Source organism: Gymnoscopelus braueri (assembly GCF_963280865.1).
Source record: "Gymnoscopelus braueri genome assembly, chromosome: 8".
NCBI classification, from domain to species: domain Eukaryota; kingdom Metazoa; phylum Chordata; class Actinopteri; order Myctophiformes; family Myctophidae; genus Gymnoscopelus; species Gymnoscopelus braueri.
Window position 1 is genome coordinate 22,627,137 of NC_137609.1, and position 19,523 is coordinate 22,646,659.

General features: G+C 42.8%; 1 protein-coding gene across 1 annotated transcript in view; it reads right to left on the minus strand.

The window, feature by feature from the left end:
• med13a (mediator complex subunit 13a) overlaps positions 1-19,523 on the minus strand; it is a 91,487-nt gene that overhangs the window by 39,914 nt on the left and 32,050 nt on the right. Inside the window, exon 4 of the mRNA XM_080434672.1 lies at positions 1,026-1,171. Coding sequence (XP_080290798.1) covers positions 1,026-1,171 — 146 coding nt within the window. The remainder of the gene's footprint in view (positions 1-1,025; positions 1,172-19,523) is intronic.

Here is a 19,523-nt window from a genome sequence, read left to right on the forward strand (position 1 = left end):
CAGCAGTCGCCAAGATAAATGAGCTCAAAACACACAGAGAAGGCTAGACTTCTCTTGGTGAAGAAGGCTGGGGAGTCCTTGACTTCAAACAGAATCGAGTTAAAGAGCACACTTACATAGCTACGTAGGTGTTGTGAATATCTGCCATTTACTAATGGTGAAATAGCGCATTAGCATGTTTTTAATCTGTGCCGAGTCCATGGCAATATCTGTCCCATCATGTAAGTGAGTGTAATGTGCTTAATGATGGTGATGCCGCTATGAAAACACAGAGGAAGTGATAAAAGGATAATTACAGCCATCAGATAATTTTAATAGCCATCTTATTATCATTTACTGTCACTTAATGAGAATATTATGGTGTCATTTTCCCCCCCTTTTTAACTCTCATCTCCTCACCATAATTCATCACATTAACATATCTTTGTATACACATTACCCCTCCCTACTACCTTGGTAACAACACAAACACACACGTGCACACACACCAACGACACATACACAAGTAGCACAACCTCACTTAGAGCTACAGTATCTGTCAAAATATCCCAACATTGCACAGTAGGGGGGTTACAGAAATGCTTTACGATACATTACTTAATTACTTTGAGAAGCTTTGAGAAGCTCAGGGGGGCTTTTGCTCGCTTATTTAAGTCAACAAAGCCAGAGTCTTTACTTTCAGAAGATTACCCGGTACCTCCATTTAAAATGCTATCCCACTGTAATGCACAACGCTGCTTACTCCCTCACTCTCACAATTCAACTCCGTACCGATATATATATATCTGTATATTTCGGTATAATATGTCCATCGTATTGGAGCACATGCATACACAAACACACGCGCGAACGAACGAACGCACACACGAGCACGCACACGCACACGCACACGCACACACACGCACAGTCAGTGGTCCTTATCTAAATGTTGCTTGCAAACATCCTACTGGGGACACTAGCAACATTAGCATTGGCTCTATGTTTCTGTACAGTTCCAATCATCCAACGAGGCTGGTCGCTGGTACCTTGGAAAGGGCTGGAGGCCTGCTGAGCCAGGGTGAGATGCTCCTCTGTCAGGTGGTAGACAGGCTGGTGCTGGTTGATCTCCACGCTGGTGCACACGTTACTCTCACCGTGCAAGAAGAAGGTGAAGGCACACGAGAGGTGCTCGCTGTTGGAGAGAGAGAGAGACAGACAGAGAGAAGGAGGGAGGTAAGGATTAGGGTTGTTGGGGTGTCCGGCGTTACCAGTGTTACACGCTGCGCAGGCACACACTTATTATGATACTTGCCCACCGATAGCAATGTTATTTCTTTTTTAATTCATATTTTAATTAAAAAATAATATATTTTTCTTTTATAAAACCCATTGAGTTCATATTCGTGTGGCACCCATGTTCTTGTAGACATATCATACTTTGATGGATGGGCGGCGGTACAATTATTATTATTACTATGATGTGAAAATGATCTGTTCTGCCTCTGTCTCCGTCTGCATCTACAGTGGACTGCAGTGCTCACAGCACAAGCGAGTCACAGCAGTGTCATGTTTCACTTAGCGTGGTAGGAGTAGGGGGAGAAAGAAGGCTCTAGTCGACAACAGCTTAATTGAACTCAGTACGAACTCATACCATTAGAGTATTTATTTACTTAACAACAACCTGTAGGCTGTAGGCGATTGCTACTTCCTTCGTGTTTTCCTGTTTGTGTCTGGCTCAACGCTAGGCAGGCGCGTCAAGTAGGACACCTCATGGTTGACGACGTTAATTAAGTTATTTAACCCCTTGAGACCTGGAACGCATCTGTGTCACTTTTTGATTTGAGCTAAAAAAGCATTATTTTACACTTTGGCTATTCAAAAATAGCAGATCTACAAGCTCGTAGATCTGCTATTTTTGAAAAATCGAGAAAATGTGTGCAAATCTTTGAATATATATTCTTTTAAATCAAAATTTTTTAACTCAAATCTTTGCTTCTGGGGGGTCCCTGGAACAAATTATTTTGAGATGGGGGTCTGTGGCCAAATACATACTTGTATAAATACAAGTTTGAGAACCACTGATATAGAAACACACGTTTTTCAGAAAACTGTTGGGATTTAGAAGACATTTGTAGAATCGGCTTCAGGTTAAAGGGTTAAAGCAGAGGAGCACCAGCACCACATTGATGGACGGCGCACAATGAATGAATGGATGTAATTAAAGTAGGCTATGTGCGTGCGCATCCGGTGTTATCGGTATTACCGGTGTTGACTTGCATTTATTAATTTGTAGGAAAATCTCCACACGGCGGCAACTCTCCAGACAGCGGCACTTTAAATTGCGCCTGGGAACAGGGCTGATGTCTCTGATGAATAATCCAACACAGCGGAGGTGGCGAAGTGACCGACCACAGATCAGAGAATGACCCAGACTGTTTTCCCCTACCCAGTTTCCAGGAATACAAACTGGGTAGGGCTAAGAAAGGTGTCAAGATTTGCCGTGTCGGAAAAAAAAATGTGGGCGCCCAAAAATAGGCTTTACGGTTGCTCATATTTTTTTGTAATTTGTCAATATTAAGAGAAAAACAGAGAAGAAAGAAGAGGAAAGAAAGAACAACGTGGCTTTCACACTGTGTTTGCATGTTTAGTTTAGTTTAGTTTACAATGTAGGCTACAGAATGCATGATTCTCAAACAAAGAGAAAAGGTACAGATTTAGCTACTAGCATCTGTGTGTGGCAGAGAAAACAGGGAAAATGACACAGAGAAGTGACAAAAGCTACATCCTAGCATTTCAGGTAACACAAAGCAATATCAGAGACATTTCGTACTACTTCGCGTGCAGCACATTGTCAGAGAATTGCTGGATTCCTCGTTTGACTGGCTATAAAGAAATCTATGACAGGAAATCAAAACAAAAATGGTATCTTGTTGACAATGTTTTTTTTATGGAAAACCGCTCTATTTTGGTTTTTTAAACCCCACACAGAGTGCCTACTGGAACACACACATACACAGAGAGAGAGAGAGTGAGAGAGACACAGAGAGAGTGAGCGAGAGAGAGCAAGAGACACGCAGTTTAATGAGGCTGCTTTCAGGTGCACGTTAGGTTAATCGGATGGTAATTTTCACAGAGTAAGAAAGTATATCACACAGCTTGTGTGCATTTAATTCATGTGCTTTTTGTCTGTTTTCTCCCAAGTAAGGGAGTGGCCAGCCCCAGAACAGGGCAGATTCCGATAGTGAGTGAGTTAGAACAGTGGTTCTCAAACTTTTTCATGTCAAGGACCCCCAAATTGACACTTATTCGCCCGCGGACTCCCATTTGAAAAGATAAGCCAGGGACCCCCATATGAGAAGATTTTTACGGCTCTAGCCGTAATTTTTTTTATTTCAAGGACCCCCAGTTTGACATGCATTAGGCTACGGACCCCTATTTAATGGCATTTCTATCCCTGGGACCCCAATTTATATTGTAAAATCAATGTTAATTAATCAATCAATGTTAACAGGGCGGCCATAGCTGAGTCGATGAAAATGAAATTTGTCCCTGAGCAAGACTCTTAACCCCTAATTGCTCACAGGCCCTCATTGGAAACAAGCCCGCAAGGACTTTCATGAACGTCCTGTTAAAAGGAATGATCCTTATCCTATCCTAACACTCTTGGAGTTACAGACCCATAAGGGTCCATTTGGTTCCTATCCATCATTTAGCTGGGGACCCCCTGGAACCCCCTCAAGTACCCCTGGGGGTCCCCGGACCCCACTTTGAGAATCAATGAGTTAGAAGCTGAGAGGAAACATTATGAGAAACTCATTAGGCCACACAATCACAACTTCTATCGAGTCATTTCCACTGTACTAGCACATTTTAGGTTTTTAACAAAGGTCCAAGTTGTGATTACGGTACAACTCAGCCAATTTGTGTTGCACCCAGATTTGACATTTTCCAGACTTGATCAAGTGGTACTTCCTGGTGGGAAGCCTGTGTAGACCGCATAGCCAACACCACATGAAAGCACTATGTTCCACTATCCTATATTACAATTGGCATGTTTCGAGCATGCGTCGTGCGGTCTGTTATCTGAGTGAGTCAACTCTAGGGAGTGAGTGTTGTTATCCGACAGTTGCCAGGTTTAGCGAGAGAAACAAGCAACCAGGTCTATGAAAATAGACCTGCTTATAACAAGCGGACATGGCAACACTGGCAGGTTTAGCGAGAGAAACATTTGGCGACATAAAAGGGACAAGGACCGACAGACAACAGATCTCCATATATGGCCAAATCTGTCACATCGGCAGTGGCACGTATAGGTGTGAAACTCTAGAGGTTTATGCAATTGTGGACAAGCTTTTAACATAGCACGTCTGTTCAGGTGAAGTAGTACACATTTGCAATCTTAATTAGACACTTAAAAAGAGCAGATATGATCACTTATAAGCACCAAGGAAATGTTCTGAGAGTGCATGCAACTGTGTCTCCATTCCAATTAAATGTAATACTTTCATTTAATTGGAGGGAAAAGTGCTTCATGCTCATGCTTCATTTCCACATGACTGAAATACAGTATATCTTAACAATCTTTTGAAAGACTGTGGAAAACATGTATTATTATGTAAACAAAGCTTTGCAGAACATTTACAGTGAAGCATCCAATCCAAGTATAAACAATGTCACTGGGATGAGGCTCGCTGCTAAACAAGCTCACAGGTGTGTTGTACAGCACCTCTGGACCTGTGCTGAGTGAGTGTGTGTAAGGGGGAAAACCCTGGGATTATATCGAGTGACTCTCTTCCACACCACGCAAGCACTTGCACACAACCACTTCTATGCTCAAAACAAACGCTTCCCTGTAGAGAGCGGGATGAGGTAAAACACTACCCATTGTCTGGTCACTGTCCACCTGCTTTTCCCTCTAACAGCATCACACACACACACACACACACGCACACGCACACGCACACGCACACGCACACGCACACGCACACGCACACACAGAGCAATTGATGGATGACCAATTCAAAGTGGACGTGGTGAATTTGAGGGAGTGGATCAAACAGGAGAGGAGGGGAGGATTTGGTTAAGCAAATATCACTCAAGTCACTGCCTGGTGTCTCTCTCTACACCCCCCAAAGAAAGAGAGCGCAGAGAGAGAGAAAGAGAGAGAGAGAGAGAGAGAGAGAGTAATAGCCTCTACACACTGTACGATATTTGACCCGATTTGGCTCTCGGGGATATTTTTTGGTGATCGCCGAGAAAACCACCAATCTCAGTCCAGATCGGGCGTTCCTCGGCGAGGTGTTGATCGCGCAGTGTGTAAGGTACTCCGAGAAGAAACACCCCAATAAATTGCGCTCGGTGAGCGGTTCCCGATAATATTTACTTATCTAGCAAGTTGGATATTTGGGTTTGTCGGATCCGATGAGAGCCGTGCTACACCCAATCAGAGCAATTGATAGAGTGAGCGAGCCTGCTCAACGAACAAGAGGAATAGGGGCTTGCAGACAGAGAGAGAGAGAGAGAGAGCTGTGTGTGTGTGTGTGTGTGTGTGTGTGTGTGTGTGTGTGTGTGTGTGTGTGTGTGTGTGTGTGTGTGTATCTCTGAACAGTATTGCCAGGTTTTGCGCGAGAAATAAGCAACCAGGTCTATGAAAACAAGCCCAACAATGAGCACTTTAAACCTATATACAAATAAAATAGCCGATCTACAAGCTCACAACGCATCGCAACTATTTTCAAAGAAAAAAAGCAACATAAAGAAATAAAGCCAAATAAGCAACTTTGGAAATAAGCTAAAAAGAAACGCAACCACCAATATTTTTTACAAGCAACTCGCTTATAATAAGCGGACACGGCAACACTGGTTGACTTTTGAAACGTTCGTTTCAGAGAGGGAGAGAGAGAGAGAGAGAAATACAGAGAAATTGAGAATGATTTAATGTCAATCATTAGCGTCCTGTCTCGGTCTCGCGCATATATCACGGGAGCCTTTCACGTTTTCGTGAGACGTTTGGAATAAAAACAAATGTATCAAAGAGATCACATCGTGGCGAAATATCTTGGAATCAGTGAACCCCTGTCGCCGACCAATCAATCGTGCGAGAATCACAACGATATATTTAGCCCAATTTCAAGAGAGAAACTCGTGCAATGTGAAATGCTTAACGATCTGTTCACTCGCCGACCATTTCAAATGTCGGGCAGTGTGTAGAGGTCTTAAGGTGACTCTCCACCAAACAGACTACTTCAGACTATTTCAGACTACAACAGACTACAACAGACTGGCGGTCTGTTGGCAAAAGTCGGCACAAACTGTCGGCCGATGTTAATGAGGACTCATTCTTACAGGCAACCAGGTCTAGGAAAACAAGCCCAAAAGAAGCAACTTAGGCCACATGAGCACTTTAAACCTATGCATCAGCTATTTGAAAATAATAGATCTACAAGCTCGGCTATTTTCAAAAACTCTTGCAATAAAATGTGGAATATTTGGAATATTTTTGAAACATTCCAACACACAAATATGTACAGAACATTTTCATGAAAATATTTGAGAACCACTGGTTTAAATAATAATGAAAACAAATTGGAAACAAGCCTAAATAAGCAACTACACTTTAGAAACAAGCCCCAAAAAAACGCAACCTGCAACTACCAATTTTTACAAGCAACTCTACAGAAAAAGAAGCCCAAAGTCACTTGTAATAAGCTGACATGGCAACACTGATTACAGGGTCTAGGGAAGGGGCAACAACCGCTTCTCTACTCGTGCTTTGATTCACTTCACTACCCCACGGCTATCGACGGCTCTACCGGTCGGGATGCGACCAAATCTGCTCAGTTGTTGATCGACGGTATTATAGAAGTCCTGATGTCGGGCCGATATCGGCGCAGTGAAGAGTTGGCTTAAGATAGAGAGTGAGTTTCAATAAAATAACTTCGCTTCACGAAAAAAAAAGAAATGCTACGTATGTTAGTGATTTCTTATCATTGTGTAATATTCAGTCTGGCAGCTAATACATCTATAATTATATAACGAGAGAGTGAGAGACATCTTCACTCATGTTCTTGCTGCATCAACACCAGTAAACACAGAGCTCAATTTTGTTGTTGGTTGTTTTTTTGTCCTGAGTTAAGTTTGTCCTGAATTCATTCTCTGAGTTAAGCAGAGAATGAATCCATTCAAACAAATGCCTATACTTGCTGATGGATTCAATCAGCAAAACGTTTCGGGGACAAGAAGATCTCAGAAGAATCAGGGTTTACCGGAGGAGTTATAGGCGTACAACAGCACAGAAGTAGTGTGAACGAAAGACACTGAGAGGGGGGGTAAGCAGACAGGTGAGCACATAACCTGGTTGTATACACATAAACGGGAGGCGGGGGAATTGGCCCATATGTTTTCCGCATGTCTCCACCCCAGGAGAGCTGATACCCTAAACTCCACTGGGTGGGTTCCTGCAACATGGTGTGTGTGTGTGTGTGTGTGTGTGTGTGTGTGTGTGTGTGTGTGTGTGTGTGTGTGTGTGTGTGTGTGTGTGTGTGTGTGTGTGTGTGTGTGTGTGTGTGTGTGTGGTGTGTGTCAGCCAATCCAGGAGGCAGCGTAGAAAAAAAAAAACTGACCATCCACCTGGGTGGGTGTGAGAGATGTGGTTTACTAGCAACTCCACAGCTGGAGGGAGGGGTCTAGTCAGGTCTAGACAGGAGAAGGAGGAGTGAAGCGAGAGACAGACAGCCTGAGACACAGAGAGAGAGAGAGAGAGAGAGAGAGGGAGGGAGAGAGAGAGAGAGAGAGAGAGAGAGAGAGAGAGAGAGAGAGAGAGAGAGAGAGAGAGAGAGAGAGAGAGAGAGAGGGAGCGAGAGAGAGAGAGAGAGAGAGAGAGAGAGAGAGAGAGAGAGAGAGAGAGAGAGAGAGAGAGAAAGAAACCCGGATGCAATGATATAAGGGTATAGAAGAATAAGAGATAATAGGATAGGGAACAGCAGATAATCAGAGGAAGAGCCAAGTTTAAAAAAGGAAAAAAGAATAGGTAAAATAGGACGACAAAGTGCAGCAGAGAGAGAAGGAGGGTGAAGGAGGGAGAAAGAGAGAGAGAGCTGATGTGCATTACCGCCAGGCTCTCGTCTGTCTGCATTCTGCAGACATAAACAGAACTGCAGTCTAGCAGCCCACTCGGTTCTCACACACACACACACACACACACACACACACACACACACACACACACACACACACACACACACACACACACACACACACACACACACACACACACACACACACACACCAACAATAACAACAACAGACGTGACACTACACACTGAGGACTGGATACATCTGTGTTTGTCGGGCTGCACAGTGAGCTCAAGGTGGATGGCTGCCATCTGTGGTTCGCTAGACAGCAGTACAGCTATACCACACACACACACACACACACACACACACACACACACACACACACACACACACACACACACACACACACACACACACACACACACACACACACACACACACACACACACACACACACACACACACACACACACACACACATCTGAGGGGAACGTTTGCAGACGTTGACATCTGCACAGGCGGCAAGGAATCTCCGCTGGAATTGAAGCACTCTTCCGGGTTCTCTTACAGAGTGCTGTTCCTATCAATGGCCCGGCAGATGTCATTATTTCACCCTCTACCGGTCGCAATACATTATAATCTCAATACAAGTGAATGAGGTTTTGGGGCGGACTTTATACTTGATTTTATTACCTTAGTAGATCTTTTCATAAACACTTTAATGTTTTCAATCGCTAGGTTAAAGTCTTTTTTAAATCATCACGATATGCGTTTAGTAAATTATGGTCCCATTAATGTTTAAATGAACGATAAAGTAGGGTACGTTTCTAGGGTTTCTACTGGTTCTACCGAGTGAAGAACCGCCCTCGCTGCGGTTGCAGCCAATAGCAGTTGTTTCCGCAAAGATGGAAGAAAAAGTGGCTCAAAACTAATGGGGCTGGCTTTGTCCATTCCTTTGACGGTCTATGCATCCGCATGGGCCATGGGCAACTTGTTTGTAGTTCTTGCCTAACCTGTTGTGACATTTTACAAATGTGTCAGTTAATTGTTCTTGCTATCCGTATTCAGAGAATGTATACATTATAAGCCACCATAATGAGTTCTGTGAGTGTGCAAATTATGCTGCAGAAAAACAGGTGTTTCTGAAAAAAATGTACTAACAAAAAAACACCAAGAACGATTATCTTCCAAATATGACACGTGAGAAACAAGCAACCAGGTCTAGGAAAACAAGCCCAAAAGAAGCGACTATGGGCCACATGAGCACTTTAAACCTATACATCAGCTATTTGATGCGACGCGTTGTGAGCTTGTAGATCTGCTATTTTCAAATAATATCTTAGGGGGAAATTATAATAAGCAGACCTGGCAACACTGGTCCCAAGCAGGACTCTTATCATTACACAACCCTCCCCACCCCCCAAAAAGTAAACAAAATATAAAAAATATCAATCAGGCTCATTTTAGGGCGGTTGCATTAGCATTGTAGTTAGCATCTGCCTGTGCACTGTATTGCTGCACACCATGCTAGATGCATAACCACACCCACAGTAAAACAGAAAAAGCAAAACAAAAAAGCCTGGATTTAACTTGGCTCGTGTTGAACTCTGTGGAAAAATGTGCTGCACAATCACATTAGGCCTAGCTGTCTGTAGGGACACATCACCCTGGGCACCCTTTGTCCTGTGTGTGGTGTGTGCGTGTGCGTGTGCGTGCGTGCGTGCGTGTGTGTGTGTGTGCGTGCGTGCGCGTGCGATGTGATGTGATGTGCTTGTCAGGGCCAAAATCTCAACTCTTCTGCAAACATCACTGCTCCATTGCATAAACACCTCTGCCTTATATACATTGCACATAGAGACATGTGCCGTGGCTGGTAAACACGTCAGGACTGTGTGTGTGTGTGTGTGTGTGTGTGTGTGTGTGTGTGTGTGTGTGTGTGTGTGTGTGTGTGTGTGTGTGTGAGTGCATGCGTGTATATGTTCAAAGTCAAACATAGGTGTGGTGTGGGTAGGCCAAACTACACTGGTTTTAGAACGCTGTATTTCTGTATTCCTGTAAGCAGAATGATGTGGTCATGAGAATCTTGACCCTTCTGTGGGCTTATGGTCACAGAAATCCCTCTCTGATCTCCCAAAAAAAAATCCCATCATGTGTGCTCTTATTACATTAAATGCTTTAATAAACTGAAAAGAAAAATTATGTGACAGTGGACTCATTATAAAATGCTGTCGATGTGCTGAAACAACGTTCTAGTCCCATTAGCTGTCTTTTGATTATCTGTGCTGGATGAGTTGGTGGGAATCTCTGCTAATGCACACGTATTTATTTCTGTCTTTAACTGTCACTTTACCACGTTCACACACTCAGTGTGAAAGGACAGCACAGGGGCCAAGTTGGCCACTGGCCACTGACAAAAAGCCACAGGTTCTTTTTTTATCTCCCTTCCTCTCCGTCTCCGCTGTTACCCGCCATCCCAAACCAAGACTCTCTGCTCTCCATCTATTTACAGGAAAATGGACTGGGCCATTCTATGATATGCAGTCATGTCCTCTCTTTGCTTAGTTCTCACACTGAGCTCTATCTCTCACACACACACACACACACACACACACACACACACACACACACACACACACACACACACACACACACACACACACACACACACACACACACACACACACACACACACACACACACACACACACACACCACACACACACACACACACACACACACACACACACACATACACACACACACACACACACACACGTTACTATGGGTTCCGAAACAGACACTCCCTACGAACCTGCACAGAGATGCAAATGACTAGTGACCTTTGACTGGTATAAGGAGACAATAAATATATCCACAGTGTATTTGGAGCAGGGCCCCATAACAAAAGGAGGGCAGGTGTGCACATTTTTTCTTCAACTGACACAGCATGGAAATGACATGAGGCAAAGGGCATTGCCAACCTCTAGTTTGGCAGGTTGAGACTGAATGAAGGTAGCAGAGATGGTTTTAGCCTTGGGACAGTCACACCACGTCACATCATTCTGTCTGCTGCGCTTTAGCACTGCCAGCCATTTGGCTAGGTCTGCACAATTTATGATATTATGAAGGTCACACATTGCAATATTACATTCATTATGTTTGTTGAACAAACATCTATTTGTAACTTTTATTTTGTGTACAACATCCTGGCTAGGTGATCATACTGCATAGACAAGAAGGAAGTACACCTTGTCTATGCACAATGAGCTGACAGCACCCAGGAGCAACAGAGCAGAGAAACTAGAAAAAGTGCTCCTCGGAGCACAGGTCTCCGCCAGGTCAGGTAGGCTATTGTGGCCTCCTGGTGGCGCTATAATAGGCCAACGTGAAAAGGGTACCATTTCTTCTTAGGCCTTGCACGACAATCGGACACTGACTGCATTCATGATTTGAGGCATTTTGTTAAAAACATTTGTTTCGCTAAATTAGACCTGCTGGTGGCGCTATAACAGGCCAATGTTAAAAGGGCGGCATTTGTTCCTCAACATAGTGTGAATGTGCGTGCAAAGTTTGACCGCAATCGGACGGTGCGTTCACGATTTGCGGAATTTTGTTCAAAACAAGCCAATAATGCAAACTTTAGATGTCAATCTTAGCCAATCAGTATGGAATATGAAAAATCAAACACATCCGTCGTGATCACATGACTATAGAGATCATGTGTACCGATTTGCGTGAAATTTGGATAAAATTGGAAGGAGTAGTATAAAATAATGTGTTTTACATAAGTCGGCCTTCTGGTGGCGCTATAAAAGGCAGATGGGAAAAATGCAGGGCAAAGGTTTTTCCTTGACCTCTAGGGAGTGTGCAAACAAAGTTTTACACAGATCGGTGCAGTTATAGGTAAAAACACAAATCGGCCTGTTATAGCGCCACCATGAGGCTGATTTGAAAAAATGCAAATGGTAGTTCTTCCTCGGCCTAATGGGAATGTGCGTGCAAAATTTCACGGAAATTCATGCTGTGTTCATGATTTGAGGCATTTTGTTCAAAACGGAGCACTCCTGCAAACTTTGGAAGACATTTCATTTGCCAATCAGGATGGAATATGAGAAATCTGAAAGACTTAATCGTTTAATCGTTTAATGACTATAGAGATACTGTGTACCGATTTGCGTGATCTTTGGACAAAATCTGTAGGAGTACTGTCAAAAAATATGTTTTGCACAAATCGGCCTCCTGGTGGCGCTATAAAAGGCCCATGAGAAGAATTTGGGGCAGAGGTTCTGAATTGGCATCCAGGGAGTGTGTGTGCACAGTTTCGCTGCGATCAAGACAACGGTGCCGGAGATTAGCTGGTCACAGACGGACGGACGGACACACGGACACACGGACGGACAGGGGGAAAAACATACTCTCTCGCCATGCCTTTCGGCCTGGCGGAGACAATAAAGGCTAATGCTACAAATTATATATTTAGCACTACTGTATATTCAGGGGCAAATAATGATCAGATACTCATCTGTCTGTCAGTATTGTACACCACGCTATGTAATCTAATCAGCCACATTGTATTGAACTTGACACCTTTTCCAACTATGTGGCATGTTTCATGATGCCTCACATCCTGCAAATTGGACTTGTATTTCAGGACACAAAACATTTTTCATCTCTCGCATTGTATTGTCTAGAGAAACATTTGATCAACATCATCTTTGCGGGATGAATGTGTCATTGGTCTGAAACATTGATGTCGCAGCTAATTCTAGCAAAAACATTGGCCGTAAACTAAGTGTTCACCACTCATTTTAATTAAGTGTCAATAAAGTATATTTCTTTATATATTAGGTATTGACAGAAATGAACAAACTGAGTCATGTCTCTCGTGATGACACTGCTGTGCTAATAGAATAATATTATTTGCTACAGATAAAAATATTCCTCACAAACTCCCACTGTCTGGCTTAGACTAGGCACACACAAACATGCATCACACACAAACATATACATATTCACACGCACACATTTGGACAATTTAAAGTTAAAAGTAAGTGAGAGTGAAGAGAGAAGCAAACCGAAATGTTTCCCCTATGCATTCAGCAGCAGCGCCCCACCAAAGGGGTAAAGAAACAAGTCCTGCAGTTTTGCTCCGTTGTAAGACGGTGTCCTGTCCCAAAAAGAACAGATCTACAAACTATCACCGCTGCGTGATGAGAGTATAAATTAAACTTTATGTTACAGAAAATGCAATCATTTGGTAGGGATACGCAATGAAACATTCTGTGAAATAACTAACATTTTGAAGATCCATATTGATACAAAGATAGTAGCCTAGTAGTAGCCTAGCCACATGCACCTGTTCCTCTAGGCGGACCTTACTGAATGCGAAATAGCCCCCATGATCCATGACAGCTGTCAATGTTAAAGACACCTGACTCCCACACAGAGACACTAATGTAATTTCCAAAAAAGAAATGCGCAAGTATAGAAATATAGAAATTGCGCAAATTTCACTATTCAATTCTCACCGCCAATGGGGCCCACATCCACACTCTGTGTTGATTATTATAATTGCAACCACAAACGTCTTCCCACCTTGAACATTGAGTGTGTGATTTTCCTATATGGGTGGTTGTTTTCCTTCAATGAATGTCAATAATACTTTATGTTCAGAAAAAAACGTGAGCTTGTAGATCTGCTATTTGCTATTTTCCGCAAATGTTCCCCACCACACAAAGATTTGGCGGACCCCCTGTAGTAACTCTGAGGACCCCCTAGGGGTCCCGGACCCCCTGTTGAAGACCCCTGAACTAGACATTACTGCTCATTACTGTGCACAAATGTACTAAATGCGTGCTTAAGCCAGTCCTCTGGTGCTGACAAAAATATTTTGAGAGAGCAAAAAACTGTCCACCACCTCTCCTATAACTCCATCCTAGGGGAAACAGTGGGTAGAGAATAGATGCTAACATTCCATACGTGTTTGTGGGGCTTGGCCAGCCGCGCTTCTAACAACAGAGCTTCTGCTCCATGCGCCGTGCACTTCCTCATGAGCTGTTCATAACAAACTATCCTCTGGTAGTGGGAATCTCTCACATCTCATGCTTAACCTCAGGGTTAAATAAACCCTTACATTTGTTTACATTCATACACTCTCAGTGTTACAAATGGATAGATTAACACCGATTATTTAACTGTATGGCATCGTTAGACACCAGAGTGTGTGTGGGGGGGGGGGCACTCTGCCATCGCATCACTTTGTTATTGTGACCAGTGGCGAGGTGACTTGTTGTGACAGACCATGTGCTTAGTCATAGACTTAGTCGTGACACACAAGGAGAGGAAGCGTTGGCATTAGTGTGTAATGTGGCATAACATTGATAATGTGCTTAGAATAAAAGGCTCTCCTCCCGTGAGCAGGTTGTTTATGATTCCAAAGCCGTTTAGCAGCTCTGCTAACATGGAGCCAATTATCAAAAATCTATCGTTTCCTGAAAAGCACACAGTAAGCGACATGATTCTGTGTGTTTCTACAATTCTTTACATCACACACAGTTGTGAACCTTTTACTCTGGACCCTCCACTTCTTACCTTTGAGAAAAGCCCCCCACACACTCACATCTCAGTAATAAATAATAATACCTTTGAATGCATCCTGCACTACACTAAAAAATAACATTAGACAATTAATTAGATACTTAATTCATTATGAAAATAATTATTAGTATTAGTTCAATTGTTTCAAGAAGTGAATAGAAATTAATGGGGTGTTGGGGACTAAAAACATATATTACAGGTAGGTACCATATTTGCTCTGGAGGAGTTGACAGCAGCAGCGCAGAGAGAGAGAGAAAGAGAGAGAGAGAAATGCGGCTGAGAGAGGGAGATATTTGAAAAAGAGAGTGCTGGAAGAGCAGAGATGTTTCCAGGGTGATGTCATCTTCCCTACTGTCTGACCACCTGACCGCTGGGAAACAACAGCACTGTCTGCTGCCAAGGGATACCAGCCCCTCTCTCTCTCACACACACACACACACACACACACACACACACACACACACACACACACACACACACACACACACACACACACACACACACACACACACACACACACACACACACACACACACACACACACACACACACACACACACACACACACACACACACACACACACCTGAGCCGCGGTAGCAATAGAACACACACACACGCGCGCGCGCGCGCGCGACGCACGTACCCACGCGCGCGCACACACACACACACACACACACACACAGGGGGTGGCACAATACCGCACAGAAGTGCAAAACCAAAAGTCTTACAAGCCAGTAGCCACACATTCACTCGTGCAGAAAAGCAAAGCTGTATTACTTTGAATTGATTTCCTTTCACCACAAATAGCGGAGAGACACTTCATACATCTCAGATCAAAGCTGAGAGGGAGAGAACGAGGGACAGAGTATGAGAATGGCAGAGAAGAAAAAGACGAAACATAGAAAGAAGACCCCCAAATCCAGCAGAGGGATACGCCGCTAAGCTTTGAGAGGAGAAGCTTAGAGAAGACTAAAGATAGCATCATGCAACAAAGCACCATGAAAGGCAATCATATTCATTATTAGAATCAAAAAGCAACAGGTCAAACTGAACCACTGAATACAGAACCACAAAAATGCAGAGTTGTCTGTTGTTTTGTCGTATGGCAAATCCCAGTGTGAACAGGGTCTTAGTACTCCTCACTATTCTTAGGAACTGTAGCCCATGTTAAGTTATTTTCATATGGAGTCGCTGGGTCATTGTGCCCTTAGTAATGTGAGTTGTGTCACCACAATGATAGTTTCATTACCCTGAGCCATGGACAATTAGGCAACCTCATTGTGAATTAAAGCTAAGCTTTTGCAGTTGTTGTTCAAATACATGGCCTAAATACATTGCCGCTGTCTTTGTAAATTAACCAAAGAAAACGTTCCTGCAAGCTATGGAGTACATCTCCCACAAGGCAATGGACGGGAAAAAGACCAATTGGGTGCCTGTCTGTCCGCCTTATAGGCTCTACACTACAAGCCAATTATAACATTCCTATCTCTCCGCCTTATGGGATGTACCAGTATTAGCCTAGTATTGGCACAAGCCAAGGCTTCAGACTGAAATGCAGACTCATTACATTTGTAATTTTCAATCAGTAACACAAATTTAAAAGGATACCATTGGAGGATTTATTTATATGTATCCTATTGTAGAATTCCATATATTGCTATTGTTATATAAGTTAAGGTTTGGTCATTCTGGGTTAGGATGAAGGGTAGCATGAAGACAGGTTCGTACAATGGCCACATCGACACTTCATGGCTACCTGACCTCTGGTTCAATCTACTGACTAGAAGTGCACCACTGCAATGCAATCCTCAGCCATGATTTTAGGCTGCTGTTTAACTTCATTACTATGCACAGTGGGTATTTTAACTACAGCTCTGAGTTGTCCAACACAATCAAGTAGCCTAATTGGAAGGGATTCGCTGTCATTTGCCAGCATATTAAATCTGTGACTTGGGCAAGTCCAGGCACAATGCAGGAGTGCCTTATAATCTACAGTAGGGTAGAAACAGAACAGACTGGTGCTGTTCTTTTTGGTATCTTTAGGTAGAATTTTATGTTGATTTTCAGCTTTTGTAAAAAGTCCTTTAAATTACATTCAGGGCTATATCATATTTCAGTAAGTATGATGCACATTTGCACTCTTTGGCCGGTTGTGTTGTTTGTTCAGAACCATAAGAATTACTATGTTGCAGTGGAATCAGCTGATGTCTTACTCTTAGCCGTATGTAAGAAATTGATGTCATTTTGAGTTTTACCCTATTTTACCCTAATCTACCCTACTTTGGCATTATAGGCAACATTTTTCAAAAATGTTCAAAAATATTTCAAAAATGTTCAATTGTTTTTTTATTTAAATAAATAATAATTAAAAAGCAAAAATAGCATATCTACAAATTCTTAACATCAGCTATGTTTGCTGTTTGTCATACAACAAAGTAAGCATAGAAATTCCAGTGATCTGTTCCAAACATAGAGTATGGATAGTACATTGGAATCACAGTTTCTCAGAAACATATGGAAGGAGAGACGGGCAGGGAGAGAAGGAGGGAGGGAGCCATGGCAGATTAACTACGAAGACTTCCTTAGACCTGCACTTCTCTGTTCTGCTGTCTGACAGACCTCCAATCATGTGGGAAGATGGGAGGAATGGGAGGAATTCTGGGCAGGAGAGAGGGCTATGAAGGCAGGGGAAGTCATTGGAGGGGGAGTGAAGGGAATCAGGGAAAATGTAAAGACGACATAATACCCTCCGTTTGTGCAGTAAAAAATCTTGTTTCTTGTGTTTTTGGAGATTTTTTGCACTCTGCCAGACTAACGGGAAGTAAATAAATACACATGGAGCTGCTTGTTCAAGCACCTGTGTGTGTGTGCGCGTGCGTGCGTGCGTACACATGTGTGTTCGTGTGCACATGAGCACAATGTGTTGCTCATGTGTTGCTCATGTATTTATGACAACAATAAACCTTATTGATGCACACATTAGAAGCGAGTATACACATACATCGCCAATGTAACGACATATATGACAGCCTGAAGTTTATCCCTTCATCCTCTCTTCTCATAACGTCAGGCTGTTTATTCTATTCTTAATGTTTGCACAGAATCACACACTTTATTCTATCATAATGTGCTGGAGACTTTATGGCAATACTATATTTATATTGCAATTAATTTATAACTTCGAAATTCCAATTTTATTAAACAAATGGGCTATCAGAGTGAACAAATGAAAAACAGCTGCGTTGAAGATACTAGTATAGACTGTAGAGAGTCCTCCTCAGGAGACATTCTCGCAGGGGCGTGGAGATTTCGGCATGTTGATTCTAGGGATGTGTCATATTGGCATATTAATGAGGGCTTGATTCTACAGGCATGACATATAGGCATAATTAATAGGTCCTGGAATGCTAAATGAGGACAAAGATAGATCTAAGTTTGAGGTACTATTTTTGGGGCGAGAAAAATACATGACATGAACATTTATTAAACAGAGATGTTTTTTCCGAAGGATTTAAACCACACCATGGCACATGTGCCATGGTCTTTAAATGAGCCACACATTTTTCCCAGTGTGGCTCAGGATCCCAGACATCAATATGGGCTCACACATCGATAAGGGCTTTCCCATGCACCACAACTTTATAGTTACTCGGTCATGTAAAAATGGCTGGTGATGCCTGCGTCAGCTACAGTAATGGGAGATGAACACATTGCAATCATCTGTTAATATCACCTACCATCTAAAAATTAAGCTGCTCGTCTTCTTTGGTCTACCATCTGAATGCATTTTCTGCAATGTGCATTGCATCAACGTGAGTTCAGTATGTCCATTGTCCACAATGTTTTTGATGGTTGAAATAGCATGCATTAGAATGTGTTAAATGTTTAGTGGTCTGAACACCACAAGCCTAAGCAAATTCCTTGATTGTCACACATAATTCACAAAATAATTCTGAAATACCCTTTTCAGTTATTGTCATCAACCTGAGACCACAATCCATCAATGTGAACCGAGTTGGTACAGAACAGATTTTTATTTATTTTTTTTCTCTTTTAGAGCATTTCTTTAATGCTTTACTATAAATAGATCAGTGTAGAGAGACAGGAAACCAAGGGCAGAAAGAAAGGAGATACATCCAAGACAAGAAGGGGGATGGATTCGAACCCGTGTCCTCACGCCCACAAGGAGCATATGGTCTGTGCACTAACTGGCTGAGCCACCAGGCACCCCAAGCACTGATTTATTTATAGAAATAGTTTCCCTGCTTCTTTTTGGCAATAACTTTGACAACTGGCAGCGAGTTCCTGAATAATAGCTAAATTCAAGGCGAGTCAGCAGGAACAAAGGGTCTGTGTTGGAACTGAGAGCAATAAACATTCATATGTGCCACTATATACATACAACATGTGTCCCCCCAAAAGCCACCAATGAAGCTGGCACTTCCTTGGTCTATACAATGTCATGTGACCAAGCGCGTGCCCATGCCCAATATAACCTTTCATTTTCAGCACAAATTTAAAAATAACCGTGCCTCCAATCACAACATGTGATGCAATGGCAAATGGCCTATTAATAATGTAAGATAGCAGAGCAATTAAGGAAAATGGCCCATACCAATGAAAAACTCTGGTATTTTCCTTTAAGAGCCATATTTATCTTCTGGTCAGGATCTCTCTGGCAACATGATATATCCAGAGAGCTGGGTCACATGGTCCTGCAGACAGTCTCCCTGGAATCCCTGTTGCTAAAGAGACTGATGGGGTGCAGCAAAGAACGGGGTGTTCGATTTGGAAAGGTGCCGGGAGCTCCCAGGCATTTGTATCCATGTGTCTACTGTCTGCGGAAATATACCGTCTCCTCTACACATAC